This window comes from Dermacentor albipictus, chromosome 3 (assembly GCF_038994185.2).
Source record: "Dermacentor albipictus isolate Rhodes 1998 colony chromosome 3, USDA_Dalb.pri_finalv2, whole genome shotgun sequence".
Classification (NCBI taxonomy): Eukaryota; Metazoa; Arthropoda; class Arachnida; order Ixodida; family Ixodidae; genus Dermacentor; species Dermacentor albipictus.
The window spans coordinates 113,817,905-113,839,698 of NC_091823.1; the positions used below are offsets into that span (position 1 = coordinate 113,817,905).

The 21,794-nt window shown below is 48.1% G+C and overlaps 2 protein-coding genes across 4 annotated transcripts in view; both read right to left on the minus strand.

Moving 5' to 3' along the window:
* LOC135916901 (vesicular glutamate transporter 1-like) overlaps positions 1-21,794 on the minus strand; it is a 259,394-nt gene that overhangs the window by 214,879 nt on the left and 22,721 nt on the right. Inside the window, exon 1 of one of the 3 annotated variants that reach the window (XM_070535956.1) lies at positions 12,803-12,921. The exons of 1 other annotated variant lie outside the window; for it this stretch is intronic. In XM_070535956.1, coding sequence (XP_070392057.1) covers positions 12,803-12,894 — 92 coding nt within the window. In that variant the 5' untranslated portion in view covers positions 12,895-12,921. Of the gene's footprint in view, positions 1-5,373; positions 5,701-12,802; positions 12,922-21,794 lie in introns of those variants that run through there. One more of the 3 variants, XM_065450347.2, reaches the window with a different exon arrangement.
* On the minus strand, positions 13,007-14,250 carry LOC139057549 (uncharacterized). The gene has a single exon (XM_070535957.1). It carries the CDS (start codon positions 14,222-14,224, stop codon positions 13,007-13,009), a length of 1,218 nt encoding a protein of 405 aa, XP_070392058.1. The 5' UTR covers positions 14,225-14,250.

Genomic DNA, 21,794 nt, shown 5'->3' on the forward strand with positions numbered 1-21,794 from the left:
GAGGACTGTGCTCGAGTAGACGCAGTGCAGACAGTGTGGTGGCTTGCACTGACAACACACGCACAATACGCCCCCCGCTATGTTACAACCGTGAACCTTCAAAGATATCCGCGAGCCGACAGTACACACTCCAGAGCCGACTCACTCTTGCACGCTCTCCTTAACTACTCTACCGGAAACCGCGTTTGAACACGCCTGGAGCCGCCTTAGGCTACCGGCAGCAGCGGGATTGAAAGAACGATAAAGACGTTCTGCCGTCTACGTATGTGCTGAACTGTTTGCCCTGCCTGTTTTAAAAAACTTTTTCAGTGCGGAGTTGCAAAGGAATGATTCTACGGGGCCGGCGACGAGTGCAGAACATCGCACCTGACAAAGGTCCGACCCTTGGTCTTTGGCGGCAGCATGACCGATCGGCCGCATTGTCCGTCGGCAACAGCGGTCATCTCGAAAGAGGAGTTGACCTTTCCGCCGGAAGCCGTTGAGAGTGGTCAGTGCACACACAGGTCACGCAAGGAAATGGAACGAAGCATAAGCCTGAGATATAACAAGTGCCGCGGGAAGAAATGCCAGGGCTTCATTAGTCACTTGCCTCTGCGTGCATTAAATGTATTGGCAAAGTTCATGCGTGAGACATTAGAGCCCACACACGGAAAAGAAAGAGACTTGCGTCTGACATTATTGTTGCGACCTATGCAGCACACCATCATGGCATTTCTTCGTCGGAGTATAAAAAAAATCAGTTGTAATGACATCGTCGTCATACTATCGTGACATCGTTGTCATTTTGCTGCTGTGGTCTCTCTCTCTCTCTCACGCACGCACGCACGCACGCGCACACACACACACACACACACACACACACACACACACACACACACACACACACACACACACACACACACACACACACACACACACACACACACACACACACACACACACACACACACACACACACACACACACACACACCTCAAACGCAGCTGGATGCCCAGGTAACTGCAAAATGCTTCGCAAAACATCGATTCCCATAGTGTGTGGGATCGGCACAATTTTATTGTTTATGTTTCAGTTGCCCCAAGTTTTCAAGGTTCTGCCATAGTCGCTAATTCAACTCACGACAAGCTGTCGTAGAGCACAAAGAAAGTGCAAAATGCACTCCTGGCCGAGAACGAAGCCGTGTAAATGTAACTTGTTCACCCCGGCAAAGTCGTGTCGTCAGCCGCGCAGTTTTACATTTGCATAATGCAGATATGTCTTCCGCGAACTATGGCGCCATTTGCTTCAGTTTTCCCGCTTTATTTTTTATTTTTTCGTTTACTTCCTTTCTGCGTGTCCTCCGTCTCTCTCAGCGAATGACATACGTATCCCTTTAACACAGCTGACCACTGCCTTGGACGTCTTCGCGAGCCGCTGATTGAAGGGGTCATTGTTGGAACGACGACGTGACAAAGCTGGCAGCGACGTCTAGCCCCAGCTAGCGACCACCGCGGCTCGCCTCCACATCTGACCTGACATCTCTCGTCGAAAGGACCGATCACCTGCCCTTCTCGATCGTCGCTTCGGCGAGTCCTACGCTCCAACCGCGACATTTCGATGCCGACGTCACTCAGTCGGAGAGGCGCAAATGTGACGGCCCTCTCTCTACAGCAGCGGGAGCACGCTTATTCCGCCCTCCCTCCAGCATTTTCGTGCGTAGGAGGCAACCGCGTCAATACCTAAAGGGACACTAAGAAGAAAAGTTATTTTTTCTGCATCAGTAAATTACCTTTCCATGACACCAAAAACATCACTCTTACCACGCTAAGACGCTTGGTAAACCAGAAAAAGCGCAAGAACGAAAGACGGGTGGCGACGCCTCCTTGAAGTTCCCGCACCTGGTCGCTGTGACGTCATGGACTTTGATGGCATCTTCTAGCGCCTACTTAATTATATAGCGGTACAGACTGACTACATTGTGTTCAAAAGGAACCAAATATGGAACATGGCAAGCATTGGGAATCTTTACTCAGTAAACGCGGCTCAAATGCGAAAACATACTTGGAATCCCTGGCGTCACGCTCACGTACCGGCGTCGGGATTTCGGCGCGAAATTCAAATAATGATACTTCGACCTTCATTTTCTTATCTAATAATAAGACTAATATTTTGAAATGACTGTCTGCAGGGTTCTCAAACAATGGTTTATTAGTCTCAAGGGATTTATTGTTTCGCTTTTGTGTCACTTTAAACGACGACAAGGAAAGACTGAATCTATGGGAACGAATGAATGGAGCAGTCAAACAGGCAAATCGGACCAGCTGTCCCCACACTGGCGCAAAACTAAAAGGAAACAGATGAGGCTATAGAAGAAGAAGCAAGATATAAAACTGCGATTCCGGGAAATCGACTGAACTATGAAGAAGCCAGTAAACAAGAACTATTCATTATTATTTGTTTTGAACACGTATACACAATTAATACGAAAGGGAATGCGAGGAGCAGGCTGGCAAAACTACAGCAGATTCGGCAGACAGCTTGAGAAAACGTGAAGATCCAAAGGCTTTCTTTCGCACTATACGCCCGTTGCAGTGGATCAAATAGAAGACCAAATACTTAACCGGGTGATAGCAAATGGCGCGAAACTAATTTAAGATGTTCTAACCACACATTCAAGTCCTTCTACTTGCAGTTCAACTGCCTCCTTTTTTTTTCTTTTTTTCCGAGCAAGAAGAATCAGGCAATAAGAGGTTAGTTGGGTATTGGAAAATCCTATCGATTGATTGTCTAGCCGTACTTATTATAAAGACGTGCATGGTTCATTTAACTAGGTGCAAACTTATGATGACTGTTACCATATTGTCACGTTGTAATGACACTGAAGAGGCTGACAGTATCAAAAGCTTCCCGCTCTGAGGCGACATTATTGTGCCGCCTCTGGCTCTGGGTGGCATTTACGAAGGCCTACTATTTCCGCATTGGAAGGGGGAATACGTCCATGCGAGACTATTGTGAAACCACAGAAACGACTGAACGCGTCCTATGTATTAGTACCCAATACGACGTCGAGCGTGAAGCTCTCCGGACAGCATTGAACCTGCTGGACTCAAGACCATTTTCGGTAATGAGGATCCTTGGACCATGGCCGTACGCGTCGATGGCACATAAAGCCATGAAAGCGCTGTTGAAATACCTCAAGTCGACAGGTCTTGGAAACCGTGTGTAGACTCGATGCGAACTTTCAAATGTGCGCGAAACTGTGCTCTCTCTCTATCTCATCTCTCTCTCTATCTCTCTCTTCATGCCCATGCCCCTTCCCCAAGTGCCGGGGGTGCGTCTGGTTAACTTCCCTGCCTTTCATGTCTTCTCTCTCTCTCTCTTTCTCTCTCTCTCTCTCTCTCTCTCAGACAGTATCAAAAATGTACTGTGAGTTACGAAGCTGACTCTTTATTAAGCCAACTTGTGCCCAGGAAAACAAGTGACACTCAAAGCACAACGATAGCCGGGATCGCGCTCCTCGATCGTCTAAATCTGATCTGCGGGTCAGACGCGTCGGCTGTATGCGCCGGACTCCACGTGTACATTTCAGGCGTAATCACTGGTGGTCGCGCGCATTCAAGAATGTACACAACTATTCGCATCGGGCATGCACTCTGATTACACAAGGTTCGTCGACAACATAGAGAACAGTTAAAAAATGCCCAGGCTTAGCTTGGTTAAGCCAAGAATGCGCTGCATATTGCGCGAGTTGGTGCCCAGCTTTTCCTCCGGCTGTCGTGACGTCACGTCACGTGGTTGCGCTAAAGGTCAATGGTGGCTGCCCGGCCACGCCCAAGGGCTGAACTGAGTGATTGCAATATGCAACGCATAAAATCCGCGACTACATTCGAGAAAGGTCCGATACTTGCAGACGCGTCTGCGCCGAGCGATGACTTTAACAGCTGTTGGCGGGTGAAAAGCCGTCTCCCGAAAAAAGAATAAACAATGTACGCGTGCCAATATCTTTCATTTCCTCCCTATTTCTATATTTCTTTTGTACACAAAAACCCCGGAGAATGTGCTCAGTTGCGGCAGCTCGAAGACATTGACTCACGGGCGGCGCGCAAGAAAGGATTGTTAGCTCTATACCGGTTCTTGTCTTTCTGTTATCTTGTTTCTAACGTATCGCAAAGCAGCGCTGTCGGCAGGCATTCGGAGAGCAGGGCTATTTCTTTGTTTTTCCTTTATATATTGGGTTAATAATACACGATTGTCATGATGTTTTGCGCATAGACAGTCACCTCACTAGGCATTTGAGCAAACGCATTTTTCAGTCGCGCTGACATTCATACCGCGCCAACGTGTCTGAGTTCAAGTGCGGTACAGTTAGAATACTCCTGGAGTTCGACAATGTCATCATTCTTTGTACAATAACGCGAGACGAAAAAGAAAAAGAAAGAACAATCCTCCTGAGAATGACCAAGAGCCGCAAGGTCGATCAACATAACAAAAGCTGTCTGCCTGGAACATAGTGCGTCGCCTGTCACCGGTATAAACACAGAATTTTGTTTCTTTGCTCGTGTGTTTTTTTTTTTTTTCAGGAAACGAGTACAGCGTTTGTCGAAAGAAACGAAACCACTTGGAAGAGGAGTGTTTCCAGATGTATATATGTAGACATATATGAATAGATGTTTACCAACATCTCGTCCGGTTTGGCAAGCCTTTTGCCAGAACCGTTTAATGATTTTACCCAGCTCTCTTTGACGTTCACGAGGCTGCCAAGGAGTGAAATTCGTTTGCTGATGTAGGAACATGCAGTCGCGTGCTACAGACGTTGATAATATTATTATAAGTATTTAAAGTAGGGCATTATTTCCCATGCCATCAAGATAGTCCTCCCGGGAAAAATGTTGCTCATGCAAAAGTCTTTCCTTTCTCGTTCATTGCAGTGTCAGCACACGGTTAACGGCGGTCTGTTATTACTCCTCCTATTCTTAATATTCTGTTCAGACAGACACCCGTTGTAGGAAGTACGGGAGAGTTGAAGCTAAATTAAGGACGCTGTTTTGAAAGATCGATTCAGGACTGGAACCATTCAGGCTGCTACATATTTAGACTCGCAACTGCTTCCCGCACGAAACGACACGCCAAAACGTTTCACGAGCAGATGTTCACAGCTGGTCAAACAGCGCATTATTTCAGGTAGTGAGATTTTTCGAAACTTTCCTTCAGCGATCTCCTTGCGAAATTTAACTGCTCTCAGTTCGCACACGAGCGTTCTACCCTGCAGGGCGAGAAGAAAGCACCGCCAAACCTACGCTTTACTTCGCGCGCGATGACGGCCGTAATCGCACCCACAACAAACGGTCCGCTCCAGCGCACCTGTACACACGCATTGTTTCGGCGCAGACTCACCCGAGCTTCTCGTTGATTGTCGACGGCGCCAGGTGGCACGAATGGACGGAAATCACGTGGCCTCCCGCGTCACCGCACGATGCGCTCCTCTGCAACCTCAACACACCCATCGCCTCGAGTTAGCCGAAGACCTGGCAGGCATTTGCGGCACCGCAAATGAAAAAGGACGATCACTACTGTCACCGCACCGAACGCAGGAGTATCGCCGCAGTGTGGGGGTTCCGTCGACGTCGCCCTCGGCGACTCTCTCCCAGAGGGGCTCTCGGAGACGCGGTTTGCGTGACGGAGCAGCCGCAGCTACGGGCGCGAAGCCAGCCGGCAAGCCGCGCATACGACGAGCGAGCGTCTGCACCCCGATGATCAGTCGCCGTCTGTTCTCCGACTCGCTGCTCCGACTGCGGAACGTGTGAAGGAGCTCCACGACGCGCCTCGAGACCGACCCTTGGCCTGGGGCACAGGCTGTCTTCGACATTCACGAGGCGCTATCCGTATCGTCACTCCCGTCAATTGTCAAATTTTTTTTTTCGACCTTACTTTCTCTCTTTATTGCTCCGCGAGCAACGTCAGCGAGATCCCCACTTGCAGCGTCTAGCGCGAGGCGTTCCCCCTGGCGACTGCTTTTCCCTCGCTCGCCGGACCGCCCTCTCCACTTGTGCAGCTGCGCGTCACACCGTTTCCGTGCGTAAAAGGCGAGACTCGCTGCATTGTTTTCGCCGCCTTGTCCAGCCTCCCCCACCCCCTTGTGCTTTCTTTCCTCACCATTTTGCATTGTGGCCTGCATTAAACGTAGGCGTGGTATGTCTACGCGAATGCGAGTGCTGAAACATGCCCTCGGAACAGCTTTGTCGTTCTTCAGATACAGGGAGAAAGCAGTACGCGCGCGTTGGCAGCAATGGTTCGCGTCTGACCCTAGAATTCGGCAAGTTGCACCGGTGCGCACTGGGACGCCCTGGTGCGACGATGATTGGATGAAACGACGCACGAGGGTGCCCCGGGGCGCACAAGTGCGATTTGTCGAGGGTGCCATTAGTCAATATTCTGCAGCGCTAGAACGGGCCAAGATGTGGCCTTCTCTTCCGTAAGCTGGCCCTAGTTAGTCCAGTTGCTTTCGAATCAGGCTTGCGACCACGGAAAAAAGCGCCAAGGCTTCTTTCGGACGCTGCCCCTTCTGAACTTGTCTACAATGCAATTGCCTTTCCTTAGCATGTAGTAGGTTTGGAAGGTTACAAGTAAACAAGTTGAGACACGAGGTAGGTATGGTTAAATGGGGTCCAAGTGGGGAGGTTCGGAACAGTACGCTTCCCACTACTTCATTTCACTTAGTCAGAAAATATATGGAGACCTAAGCCCCACTTTCCACGTTTTTTAGCTGTTGTGACTGCATATAATTCGGTTCTCCGACGCGGCGACCGCATTTCGATGTAGGCGAAATGCAAACACACAAGGCGCACTTATACTTAGGTGCGCGTTAGGGAACCTCAGGTGGTCGGAATTAACCCACAGCCTTCAGCTGCGGCATCGCTCATAAACCGTGCAGTTTCTGGACACTAAACCACACAATTTAAAAGAGTAGATGCATACAGTGTAATCTCAATGAAAGAAGAAAAACGCCGCCTACGCCGACACCGACACCGACGCCGACGACACCGGCTTTTCTGCGACACGAGCTCCTTAACGCTGTCGCGTTAAAAATTTAGCGATGCTCACTTCCTCTTTCACAGGCCCATTTGTCGCATCAGAAATGGCAAATCAAACCTGCGTTTCACGGAACGACCAAACTCGTATGTGGGACTCGTTCACGCAAGCGCCGTTTCATCAGAATTTGAGGTCCTGAAAAAAAAAAACCACTTCCGGTCTCCTGTCCTCGCGCTCGACTTCTTCCGAGAAAGAAGCAGGACGCATCTTTACGTGTCTTCGAAAAAATTGGGCCGAAACCGTCGACGATGATTCTCATTGTAAGCGAATAGTCGAACGCTTTCCCTATTCGCTTTATTAAAGGAATGACGCGCTTGAAGGCGTGCATTTCTTGCAGTGAGGACACTTTGGCTTACGCTTTGTGCTTCATTGCGTAATTCTGTAGAGAACGGAACCGTTAACCAGTACATCTGTACGAGCAGCTCTCACTTGCAGCCACCAAAGAGGAAGAGGGTCTGCGGGAGAAGAGAAGGGCCGTCTTTCCCGAGCGTTCCCACGCACCATCTAAACCTTCCGGTCGCCCCAAAAGCTCGCGCGTGGTAGCGTGACACCGCGGAACGAGAGGCCGGGCTATTCGCTTACACGCCGAGCAATGTTACGAAAGAACGTCTTCAACGGAGCAAAGTTCTATACCCTTTAAATTTTCGTCCATTGCCTGTCATCACGACTTCCACAGAATAGCCCGGGACGTTTGATAAAAGTGGACGACATATTTACTTTACCTTGGCAAACGTCATATCTAGAACTCGTAAGATTGCGAAAACTACGTTCGCAACGAATTAAAAAGAAATCTAATATACTTACTGTTGCCGACGGACGGGTCCCGAGACACGGTTACGCGAGACCGCACGCGCCTTTGCATCGGCGGCGAAACTTTTGCGCAATAACTTTTTGTGGCAAGATTACTTTTTGTGTGGACGAGATTGCTCTTACGTGTATTGCGTCTACAGTGCGCATCCGCATATAGGACAACGTGTATATAGTATGTCATTGTACCACAACATAATCACCCGCCACCTACCTTTCCCTGTATTTCCCACTTCCCCTTTCCCCAGTGAGGAGTAGCAGACTAGAGACACGCTCTCCAGGCCGACCTCTCCTCCTTTCTCCTCATTAAAATCTACTCCTCCTCCTCGACCGCCAGACATCGACCTCCGACCACCAGTGACGAAAACGGGCGAAAGAGCCAAAGAAAGCTATTTCCTGTATAGAAGTGAAACCTGAACCTTGCCTCAAGCAATTTCTCGTTCAGTTCTCTCGTGCAGATCGTCAAGAGGTCGCAGCGTGATGCGCCGACTCTGACACGCAGTACACCTACGGATGAAGTGCCACTCGCAGATGGACACGTCACATCCGCACGACGGTCATTAGTGGACGTACTCCGTGCATAATTAAAGAACCACCACACTACGTCTGCTCAAATTGCAGTGCATGCTCTGCATAGAGTGAATTCATGTGTATGCAGAGCATCCCTTCACTCTAAGAAAAAAAGGACTAAAAGGGGTAGGGAGGTTAGTCCTTTTGGGGACTAACTGATTTGCCACAACCATTAGTCCTTTTGGGGACGAACTGACATGGGATGAACTGTTACTCCCCATGCGCTTACTCCTTCAGGGACTAACAGTTGCCCCTGCCCGATGGTCCTCAAGGGAGTAACGGTAATTCGTTCCGATGCTCCGCAAACGTGGAATTAATTAAATTCGGCATTTATACTATAATAAAAAAATTGATGAGCTGAGAAAAAAAAAACGTGCCGGAGAGCAGGAGTCGAACTCACGTCCTCTCGTTCGCAAGTCAGGTACTCTAACCACTTCACCACGCCGCTTGTTTTTTTTCTTTTCTTTATTGCATGGGATTATCGTTACTGTCAAACCGCTACAGTTACATCACATATGATCATACAAGAGAAACAAATTCACAGAAAGTATACAGTCCAATGACAGTTCAAAATTCTGGCAAACAAACACAAGCGTCCAGGTGTGAAATCCATTCAGGGACGGGATCATATGTAAGCACCACACTCCGGACTTGAGCAGTCTCTTCACGGAAGATAGACCTTGTCGAGCGAGGTGGCTCGGCATGTCTGTCGATCATTCGACTTCTCCATAATGAATAAAGTCCTAATAACATAAACAAATCATATGGTGTATTACTGGCTGTCTTTTTGAAAGGAAGGAACCGGATACCATAACATGTGAGAGGAAAGTCTTTTTATGCGAAGCATATTACGAGGGCTCAACCCAGCTCCTCAGGCGCGGCGGTGACCATGAAATCACGTGACACCGTGACGTCACGACAGAGGAGAAGTGGCTTTGGCTCAACTCTTGCAAGACGGGCTGGGTGGGAATCGAACCAGGGTCTCCGGAGTGTGGGACGGAGACGCTACCACTGAGCCACGATTACGATGCTTCAAAGCGGTACAAAAGCGCCTCTAGTGAATGCGGTGTTGCCTTAGAAACGAGCTGTTTCTAAGGCGTGCGTCTCTTGCTCAGGCGCACATTTCGTTGCCGCGCCGAACGCTGCTTTGCTCGACGCTCACCGCGTCCAATGCGGGGCGCGTAGTCGCTGCCCTGTAGCCCATTGTCTTACACCCCTTGGCGGGTCGACGGGAACGCTGTCGCGTTCCACTCTTGAAGGCGAAGAAGTAATGCATGAGTTGTTTCTTCGTCTAGCCGAACCAAATATAGCCAAGCAACAGCAGTTCACCAGGCTAAACAGTGGTTCAACTACTAAAATAAAGGCTAGTATGCTTCGCATCCTGGGCTTAACCTTACCTAAGCCACAGCCATTTTTTGATAGTTCTTTGTAAAATGTCCCAAAAAAGGAATGCGTCACGACAAAGTATAAAGCAATGTTCTATTGTCTCGGGTTGATTGCAAAGCCTACAATTTGTATTCCAGGGTACATAGAGTCCTTTTTCCTGAAGCCACGTTTTAACTGGCAGTGTGGAGGTGTGCAGCTTAAAGAAAAACGTTTTTGCTGCTGGCGCAATGCACATTCTACGGACACGGCAAAGAACATCTTGACCAAATAGAGACAGATACGGCTTTCGGTACAGCGGTTCAGGGAAAAGGTTATCTATAAGTGCTGCATTTAGCGACGTGCGATTAACGGTAAACAAATATTCAAGGTTGAATCTGGCTTTTAAGAAAGAAATAGTGTCGACAAGTTCCTTTAAGAAGCCCCATAACGGTAGTTCTTGAGCAACGTTTGTCGTGACAAAAAGAAAAGGGAGGTGTGACGCAAGACGTGCTCGATTAACTGCGAGAAGGAATGGATGACGGACATTTTTAAGGTAAAATAAGCGCATGACCAATTGTCGCACAAACAAATGCACAAGACCCAGGCCTCCCTTTTCAAGCGGGAGAAAAAGGTTGTCCCTTCTCATGGCTTCCCATGATGAATGCCAAATAAAACATGCAAATATTCTATGAAATGCCTGGACATGGACACGTGAGCAGTGCAAGACCTGCAGAACATAAAGAAGCTTAGAAGCGAGAAATGTATTGCATGCCTTAGCTCTCGCAAAAATGGAGAGATCACGTCCTTGCCAGGTTGTCACCTTTCTACGGATAGTGGTTATCGTGGACGCCCAATGAGGTCCACTATTACGGAAGTTATCGAGAGGTACTCCAAGATATCGCAACGGAGACTGATTCCAATGAATATTCGCGAATACAGAGGGAGTGAGCGCCCACATGCTTAGCCAAAAGCCTCTACTTTTGTCAAAATTTACAGTAGCTCCTGCGGTCTCACAGAAACGCAGGGTAGCGTTTATTGCCTTGGTAATGCTTGGCTTATCGACGCAAAAGAAGGCAATGTCATCTGCATAAGCTAGCACTTTAATTTCCTCATCGGCATACATATATCCTTTAATGCTCGAGTCACAAAGCACGCTTAAGCAAAGCGGTTCTAAGTATATGGCGAAGAGTAACGGCGAGAGCGGACAACCTTGACGAACGGATGACTGTAGTTGTATTATATCTGAGAGGGTACGATTCACAATTAACTTTGTAGTGCAGTGTTTATAACAAAGTGTTATACCATTGTATAATACATCCCCTAACTGAAGATGTCGCAGTAGTTGGAATAAAAATTCGTGTTGAACCTTATCAAAGGCTTTGGCGAGGTCAATCTGGAGAAGAGCTACTTGATCCGTACTACCCCCAAGGCACTCAAGAACTGAACGTGCGATATGAACATTTGTCTGTATAGAGCGGCCTCGAATTCCGCATGTTTGATGATCACCTACTAATTTAGTAATGACTGTCTGCAATCTATTTGTCAGTATTTTTGCAAATATTTTGTAATCCACGTTACATAATGATATCGGCCTATAACCGTTTACTCTCTTTATTGTTTCATCATCAGTGCTTTTTGGTATTAAGGTTGTGTGGCCCTGATAGAAAGATGGAGGAAGCTCACCATATTGATAGGCTTCCTCGAAAAGTTGCTGCAGAAAAGGACACAGGAATTCCTGAAATTTGATATAAAATTCAGCACTAAGGCCATCAGGACCAGGCGTCTTGTTCCTCTGCAGCGTTTCAACGGCAAAATTAATTTCTTCTCGAGTTATTGGCCCATCAACGCTGAGTCGATCATCTTCTTCTAAGTGTGGCATAAGCGAAATAAACTGATCAGCGTTTTCTTCGTACCCATTCTGAGGCTTAACTGCAGCGAAAAGATCTTTATAGTGAGCTTCAAATAGGCTTATTATTTGGGGCGTGTCTGTGTATATAGACCCACCAGACTCAATTTCTAATATTTGCTTAGAAAGCGCGTATCGCTTCTCATCACCGAGAGCCCTTTTTGTGGGCTGTTCCTCTGTGAAGCGAGTTGTGCGTGAACGAACCATTGCTCCATTGTACACTTCCGTCTCATATTTCTGTACTTGTGCGCGAACTATGTTTATTTCATCGCTATACAACCCTGGTTCCTGGCTTTCGAAAGCGTGCAGCTTGTGAAGTAGATCATGAAGGTAATGCTTTTCAGCTTTTTTTCTTTGAGACAGCTCACATGAAATGGCAATCGCCTCATTTTTTACTCTATTTTTGAACATTTCCCATCGAGCAAACAAAGGAAGCTGTTGACATTGTGTTATTTCTAGCCATAATTCTTTCACTTTGTTTACAAAACTTTCCTCTCGCAAAAGTTGTGTATTAAGTTTCCACAGTTCCCAGTTTGGAGCAAACCTGCGGAATTTTCGGGGACCCCATGAAACAGCTACTAAACAGTGGTCTGTGAAAAATACAGGCTTCACGGCGTAGTTGTGAATGTTAGACCAGAGACTCGTCGAAACATACACACGATCAAGTCGAGCATGGGAGACGCCTTGAAAGTGCGTGAACCGCACCCAAGATGGGGTGTAGGCGCCCACGTCTATTAGATTGTGATCTTCCATTAACTGATGCAGGGAAGCAGCACTTGCATCATAACGATTAGTTAGGTATGAGTGGTCTCTGGAATGACAAACACAGTTGAAGTCTCCCAACAGTACCAAATCTCTGTCAGTATCTAGGAGCGGAGCAAGTGAGAGGAAGAAAGCCTTCCTCTCACTCACTTTTGAGGGAGCATAAACGCAAATGAATCGCCAATTACGGGAATGAAAAGAGAGGTCACAGCATATAAGGCGGCCTTCCCCATCAACACGCAGCGACAATGAAGAATGATTTAACTGCTTTCTGACTAACAAAAAGCATCCAGCGGAAGCACCACATGCTTGGCTAATACACACCTCGTAATCAGGTTGAAAAGTTTGCAGCGCAAGGTTGACATCACCAGCAGACGATATCTTTGTCTCTTGCACTGCACCAACATCAACTTCATGCTGCCTAAGCACGTGTAGTAACTGCCGCTGACGCCTTATATTCCTCAGCCCACGTACGTTGAGTGTCGCTACACATAAAGGGAGGGTGAAGGCGGTAGCCATTTTGCTCACCTAAAGCTTTTGTATTTCATTGCCCTTGGCCACAGGTAAATCTGTGGTCTTGCTCCCTTTGGGCTTCTTTGTGCCACTCTCCCGACTACGCTGATATAACCGGCGGGGCACATTATCACCAGGAGAGGGAGTTTGCTGAGCACTAGGAGACACTTTCTCGGGCGCCGGTACTGCACATTCTGTTGCTTCGTCATTGCATGGTGCCGGACGTTTCCTGGCCTTGCTGATGTCCATCGCCTCTTCCTCTTCTTCCTTGTCATCAGGGGGCTTTTCTTTAAGGCTTGCTAGGCCAGGTGGGCAAACTGAGTCATCCTCGCCGGAAGCTTCGCTAGTCTTACTTAAGCTGTTATGACTGGTTGGCATTGGCTTCAAGGTCTCCTGGTCCTCGTCCCTAATGCCACCTGTAGTCTCTCCGGTGGCATCTACTACCTCTGTAGAATCCATGAGGTGGTCCAGTTGTGGCTCGTCTGCGCTATATTGCCCAGAACGAAGCTTATTGGCGTAGGTGGACACGCAGGCGTCCGCTGAGTGACCAAATCGATGGCACTGTAAGCATCTCGGTGTTCTGCATTGTCGTCGAACGTGTCCCACGCGCTTGCAACGAAGGCACAGAGGAGGCCTACCGGGGATAAGTACGAGGCACTGGTGTCCATAAATGGACATAATGTGCGGTATTGAGGTTACGGTGATAGTGTCCTTGAGCACCAAGGAAACCTCCCGGTTTGTTGTCACCCACTGTTCCATGCCAGTGCATCTCCATGCTTCTCTCTCCACCGACTTCACCTGACCATAGGCCTGGAACGCTTCCTCAACGCGTCGTGGTTCAAGGTGAGGTGGAAGCCATAGTAATTTAAGCTTGATGTTTTTAGTCTCCGGATCTATCACCATGCACTTCAGCCCTTTGACACGGAGCTCACCACAGGCGACGAGGGTCTGTTTTGCCGCACTACTAGCGCAAGTAACCATCCATACATGGCTCATTTGATACTGTCCGACACCTACAATATCTGAAGTATTCACTACCTCAAGCAGAGCGTCTCGGAAGTCGGGAGCACGGTATGGTCTGCCACTCAAGTCCGCATGAAGGAAAACAGAATTCAAAACATCGTTACCGGTTGGTAGACGCGGGAGGACAACTTTGTAGCTTGCATCTTCATTCAAAAACGGGGTCGACGATCCTCGGCCTGGGGCCGATACGCTGTTTCCAGCAGAGAGCATTTTAGAGCACAGCCGTTCCACACGGCTTCTTCTTCTTCTTCTTCTTCTTCGCCGCTTGGTTGACAAGATGGGATATTTAGGCAAAGTTAAGCATGGGAACATAAGCGCGGCAATATAAAAGTGACTCCGTATTTTGTGCAAGCTATGCAGTGAGAGTCTAACGTTGAGTGTACTTGGAACCATAAGCGACTGCGAAAAGAAATCAGCCCGAGTATTATTAGGGTGATTTAAACTGAGGCACTACGCCATGTATACGTGTAGCGAGCACAAACGGGGCACCGAAAACAACAGAGAAGGCCAATTTCTCTATCGCTTAGCGTGTGTTGTTCGAGGTACACATCGCTTCAGTTCCCAACCTCCTTAGAACGGAAGGAACTTAGGTACTATTGACCAAGAAAATCTAGCCGTCTATCAATGACTTGCGCGTTTAATTCGTATCGCTCACTTATGGGGTGCGCACGAAAGGCATGTCTCTTCACATTCCAGTTTTAAGTTTCACGTAATTTTCGAAGAGGCAAGGTGCTGCTTTGCATGTAGTTCAATAGACAATGCACTAACTTCGAACCATTCACGATTTATAGACAATACCGTTTTCGCCGCATCGCTCGATGACACGGACGAAAACAGCGAAGTGCCTGGGGAGTAACTGTTGTGGTTCGTCCTCCCATTGCTCTCTTTCCGAGCAGGGACTAAACACTTACTCTCCGAAATTTGCACACGGCACGCACATTCATGCAGTTAGTCCTTTGAGGGACGAAAGCGCCCTTTTTAGGACTAACGGCGCAGTTACTCCCGTTTTCCCCGGGATTTTTCTTAGAGTGTTGAGTAGAGGAATGCTCTACAAGCTACGAGTGTTTTCTGCGCAGAAAGTTATACAATAGCGGCCTCACCGATCATCAGCACAGAAGATGGTCAGCGTTCTTCGCACGACTGCCTGTGCAAACGACTTGAGCGTGTTTTTTTTTTTTATTTCGCGAATGTGTTGCGCTCACCCTGATGCAGCTCTATTGTCTCTCTCACTTTATATATTACCCTCCCATTTCCCCCTCTTCTAGCGCAGGGTAGCAAATCGGCTACTACTATTTAGTCAACCTCCCTACCTATCCGTTATTTCACAACCCTTCCTCCTCCTTCTCGTGCATACCGTATGGACTCGTGTAAGGACCGCACCCCCAACTTGACAGCCAAAAATTTGGGGGGAAAAATTTCCAGCGGAGAAGAAATCGCTTTCAGTGACCCGATACATCGGTGCCCCGATGTGTGCTGCTGGATACAGATTAAACACACATGTTGGAGTCTATTTGAAGCGAAGTTTTGAATAACGTTTGTTTGACGTCTACTGCCCGTTCCGCTCAGAGAAGTGCATTGACACAGCAGCTCAGCAGCAACGCTGTACTGGCAGGTATTTCTGTGGCGATGAAGGGAAAGAGCTACTGGGGCGCAGCTTCTGCACATGTGCCACCACGCCAAGTAGCCCGGCAGCGTTTGGCAGCGCTTTTGGTTTCTCGGAACAGACGCTGGCAGGAATCGACGCAACTTCCACGTGCGTCGGCTTCGCGTTTGCTCATACGCAGAATTGGGAAAATCCGCAAGATAAGTCAACTTTAACACTCATTTGTGTGTTTTGTCTTATTTAGCTGTTGTAAATAAGCTTTAGCTAACGCGGATGAAAATGGGGGACGTATTTTGGAGAAGCGCTCTCCCTTGTGCGCGCTTTGCCTCCGTACCTTTCCTGCTACTGCCACGGAAAGTACCTGGTGTGCTCACAACGCTCAGGTTGCAGCAGCGGAAGGCAGGGCGCTGCCCTTGCTGGAGTGATTGGCTCAGCATTGTTTTCATGCCGATTCATGGTCGCTATCGTACGCGGTCGCAAAGATTTGACCTTCGCTTCTCATTCCGGTCATAGAGTTAACGTTCAATGGATTTCCAATCATATAGGTATAACAGGAAATGAGGTGGTCAACCGCTTGGCGCGGCTAATGCTCACTGCTTGAATGCGATTACTCATCTGGAATTCGTTCAATTGGACGCCAAATGTGTTCTACGCAAGCTGTGTATGATGCTGTTTTAAAGATATGCGGTTTAACGCGCAAGCAAAGACGTCATTTCTGTATTGAGTCGATGTCTACGGTTTTCTGTGAACATAAATATTTGCCGTACACTAGATATCCTTCTCCACCGCTTACGACTGGATGTGACCTACACACCTCGTTTCGTTCTCGCAAACATAAAACTTGACCGTGCATTAGATACCTTTATCTCTACCTTTTACGACTGGGCGTGGCCCCTACACACTCTGTTCTTTTGCTCCGAATATAGAAAGGAAGAAGACCTCCAACTGCGCTTATGCTGTGGCGCCCCAGACGCCCCATTATAGCACTTGCTCATAGGTTGTCCGCAGTTTGACCAACAGCGTCTCCATCTCCGAGATAAGTCAAGCAACCTGGGCAGACGTGAATTTCCCGTTACGAAAGTACTTGGTCCATCGTTATGCCGAGCCAAGCAGAGATGCGCCATGACAGCTCCCCGGGATTTCCTGCGCAGCCAGCAATTTTAATGATTTGCTTTGAATTGTAGATATTCATGAGCCCTATGTGAATGAACTGTTTGCTGGCAGGGCTACTCGAAAAATGACATTCATGTTTTATACGTCTAGTAGCGCTTTTATGGCACAATGCGCATGAACTCTTGCTTAACGCGGGTACACATGGGTCGCTTTCACTGGCCTAGTTTTCTTTTTCTCTTGTTTACAATTTTTTGTGTGGAGTTAGTATGTCTGTGCGTTTGCACATGCGTGGGGCACATTTCTCAACTGTGTTTTGCGATAGCCTACTGTTATATAAAACACCTCCCCATCGGTGAGCTGTTACTAAACAGAACAAAATGACCTTGCTCCGCCATCGCTACGGTGGGTTCGCATGTCCGAAAACGGTTCTGCAGGCGCGTTTAGGTGCCTTAGGAGCTTGTCGACTTGACGTCGCTAAGCACAAAATGCAGAAATTGCCAAAATGGTGGTTTCTATGAATCGAAAAGAAAATGTTACACAGCTTCGAATCATGGAACGATCAATATTACCTTTTATTTTTCATGCCACCCCAGCCTTTTCAAGCTTCCCGTGTGCTTATACGCAGTATCGTTTTGTTCTCACGTGCCTCTTGCCGTTTTTGTTCAAGTTTCTCTCCAGGAATTCTGATGGACGCGAAACTACTCCCCCAGCTCACGGACATGCTCGCTGTCGGCAAAATCTTTTATCTTACTTTCTGTAGTACAAAGTATAACAGGCTACAAAAGAGGTTTTTGTGTTCGAAATTTCCACACGCTAAAGAAAGCTTTCTTTTGCCTTGGCTTACAGTACTTTCATTTTTCGTAAAGCACACTTGGTCGTCGAAATAGCGGGAATGAAGCAATGATCAATCGCCGATACGTTGGAGCGCGATAAAAAAAGTTATGCAGGACACATGTCTATCCACGTAAGCGAAGCCTTCTCAGTTTTGAAGAATGATGCATCGAAACATGCACACCTGGTATGTACGATGTGCAGGTCTCATTTTTTACAGATTACACTACTGTGATGCTGTGGCGCCTCGGTACTATGAGAGAATCGCAGCCATCTCTTTTTTTTTTTCAGCCACCATGATAGACCTTGGTGAGCAAGCGGAAATTTTATTGAGCCTTAAAACGTGTTTCATCCCAAGACACGACACGCTCAGGCCTTGTAAAAAAGCGCCACAGCGCCATGGTACAATAAAACACACGCAGCGAGTTTCAGTGACGAACGTGCCCCGTAACTTCCATGTCCATCGTCAGCCAGAAGACGCGTGTAGTCAGTTCTCAACTTTTAAAGTGTTGTCATTTCTTGGCTCGTTCCTCAATATCCTTTCGTCCGTAACCGTCGGCAGCACAGACCTCGGCAGAGCGCCAAAAAGGCGCTTCCATTGGTGGGATTCAGGTGCTGCCTATTATTTACACGCTAGATAAACAGCCGTAGTGATGTTTTGTATTCTAGTATATCTTGATATGAAGTTGACCGTGTAAGTGTTTCCCGTGTATTGTACTTGTTGATGGCGCGATGACTATGCCACCAACGGAAGCGTGGTATGTACTGTACTGCAAATAACAACGTTCACTCGTCGGCAAACTATCGGTTTATAGTAACTATTGCTAAAATGACATTGGCTATGCCCACCGAGTACAGCTCGCGAACACTCGTGTGTGCAGTTCTACGCATGTACTATCAATGCTGAGATGCACCAGATGCACAATGAAGCAAAAATTTACTATACATCACAGCAGAGATGGTGGTCGCTAAGGATTATTTCAACAATGGAAAACAAGAGACTAGACGATATGCAGTGCAATCCTAGATGAATGATCAAACGTTCGCGGCATGCCACTCTTATTGAAAGACACATCTCTACATGGACGGGTAAGGAATAACAAACACGTACATAGGTGATGTGCCTGCAGTGCTCTATATAGCAAAAGAAAGTTTCCTATGGTACGATCACTTTCCAAAGTATTGTTTCCGCAAGAGTTTGCGTAAGAGGTCCTTCAGGAAAGGAGGCCCAAAACTACGCGCAAGAAATTTTATTTCAGCAATTTATTCAGCACATCAGCCCCATTCAAAGGGTGAGTCGTTTTTTTTTTCTCGTAACACACGGTGAAGGAAGCACTCATTTGCAGGAAGGAAACGCCTTTCACAAGCACAAGTGAGCACAAGGCACTCAATAATGTCGAGAAGCGGGATTGCCGGCCCTTGAAAGCCGCGCAATACATTAGGCTTCGCACGTGTTTCCATTGTTTGCAATGCTTTGTATTCGTGCAGCGCAAATGCTCCGGAGTACACAGCTGCCTCTCACGCGGCTCGTTTTGCGAGTGCTCGGCTCATTATGTGCTGGCACACAAAGCCTTCATGCTTCGGCGACACTTGGCGCGATGTGTCAGTAGCTTCGTTTGCGTAAACTTGACCGCGACGTGGGTCGAATCCGAAGTCGAGCTGACACAGCCCGACTCGACCGCGTTTACGTCCCTTTTGCCAAGGGGATTGTTCAAGCCAAACCACCCTATGCTGGTGGTTTTACAAACCTAGGACTCGATGCTCGCTCAATGCGACCGGCTAGCGTTTACACGAATCCGACGAGAGGACTTCGACCCGATAAGCTGACTCGATCCGACTTCATCAGGTTCACGTGAAGGTGGATATCGAAACTATGTACAGCACGACCAGTGTAAACTGAAGTAAAGAAAGCAGCTTTCGGGAACTGTACGCAGAATCAATGTCTCATTCAAAAGAAACTAATGACTGCATATCAGGTGGTCACGCAGAAACAGTCCTAGGTGGCTGCGAGCTAACGGCGATTTCCTTCTCGCACGCACGGACCCATCGCAGGAGCACATCTGCGTTAGCGTTGTGCAGACGAATGTGGTCGAAATTAATGGCATTGTATGGCGTTGGCCTGCTGAGCACGAGGTCGCGGGATTGAATCCCGGTCACGGCGGCCGCATTTCGATTGGGGCGAAACGCGAAAACACCCGTGTGCTTAGATTTAGGTGCACGTTACAGAACCCCAGGTGGTCGAAATTTCCGGAGTCCTCCACTACGGCGTGCCTCATAATCAGAAAGTGGTTTTGGCACGTAAGACCCCATACTTTTTAATTGCATTGTAACATGTGGGAGACGGTTTCGAATTTCGCATTCACCCCGTGCGGCGATATGTCCCAATTCTTAAAGTAGGTCGCATGACGATCCGCGTCATGCCCTTGGCACAATGCCCATGACATTCACAAAGATTATCACACAGATATCACCCTAGAAGCTAATTGCTTTGAAGCAGAAGCTCAAGTGCAAACAAAAAAATTGACCGTCACTTTAGCATACGCCAAAGAGAGTGAAGGGGGGGGGGAGACAAAGGAGGGAAAAGACAGGGAGGTTAGCCAGTGTAAGTACCGGCTGGCTACCCTGTGCTGGGGATAGGGGTAAAGGGAATAAAAGGAGAAAGAAGAAGAAGAGGGAAAAAAAAGAAAAAAAAAGAAAATTCACAGAGTAACGCGAAACTACGCTCTACAACGTTCAAAGGCGGCCACACAATTCGCACGTCCTTAAAAACTTCAACAAAGCCCTTAAGGCCTTCAGTGCCGAAGCCCGTCTGGACCAATGTCCTAGAGCTTTTTCCTCTGTAAAGGGGCGATTGTCCAGTTTTGCGAGAGCGGTCACAAGCACTGTTCTTCGCACTGCGTAACGGGGACAGTCACAAAGGAGGTGTTCAATCGTCTCCTCGCAGCCGCAGGTGTCACAAGTAGGGCTGTCGGCCATTCCGATACGGAATGAATATGAGTTCGTGAACGCCACGCCGAGCCACAGGCGGCACAGAAGTGTTGCTTCCGCTCGTGGCAACCCTGGTGGTAGGCGGAGTTGCAGACGTGGATCCAATTTGTGGAGACGTGCGTTCGTGAAGTCACTGGTGTTCCACAGATTTTGTGTAAGCTCGCGGGCGAGGGAGCGAAGACTTGTGGCTGCATCTGTTCTTGACAGTGGTATGGGTATAATCTGGGCGCCATCATGAGCCGACCGGGCAGCGTCGTCCGCACTGTCATTTCCTGAAATTCCACAGTGACCCGGTATCCACTGGTAGATGATGTTGTGTCCCTTGTTGATTGCGTGATGGTGGAGTAGTCGGATGTCTGCGACTAGTTGCTCATTAGGTCCATGGTTGAAAGGGGACATCAGACACTGAAGAGCTGCCTTTGAGTCACATAAGATGGACCATGAATGTGATGATTTCTGAACGATAAACTCCAGAGCAGCACGGATAGCTGCGAGTTCTGCAGCCGTCGATGATGTAATGTGAGATGTCTTGAACTTGAGGGTGACGCACTCTGTGGGAATCACCACTGCTCCAGCTGAACTATTAGAGGATACAGAACCGTCAGTGTAAACGTGGATGCGTCCTCTGTGTTGTTCATGTAGCACTGAAAGCACGGTTTGTTTGAGGGCAAAAGTTGACATCTCTGTTTTCCTTTTGATACCGGGAATAACAAGGACAGCCTGGAGTGGATGGAGGCACCACAGCGGTTGAGATGGTCGTGCTGCAGGCGTGAAGTTTGACGGTAAAGTTCCATTGTTGGCGGCAATAATCTTGCTAAACGCTGAACGAGGTCGAGCGGCAGGAAGGGAGGCGAGATGATGCGATGGAAGTCGGGCGAAGTGCCTGATATGCATCCTCAAAGTGTCGACTTGAAGATACGTGTTGATAGGGTGGTCATGCGCGATGGCTATTGTTGCTGCCGTGGACGCACATCTAGGAAGACCAAGGCAAATTCGCAGAGCTTGAGCTTGTACAGATTGGAGGGCACGGAGGTTGGTCTTGCCGGTCCCACCCAGTACAGGTAAGCTATAGCGCAGGAGACCGAGGAACAGTGCGTTATAGAGTTGGAGCATCGCACTCACAGACGCACCCCATGACTTTCCCGCAAGAAATCTGAGCACGTGGGTTATCATGACTAATTTCCTTTTTAGGTAGGAGATATGAGGACTCCAGGAAAGGTCTCGGTCTATTATCACTCCTAGAAA

Coding starts and splice junctions, on each gene's coding strand:
- LOC139057549 (XM_070535957.1), bottom strand. CDS start 14,224: ATGCTCTCTGCTGGAAACAGCGTATCGGCCCCAGGCCGAGGATCGTCG.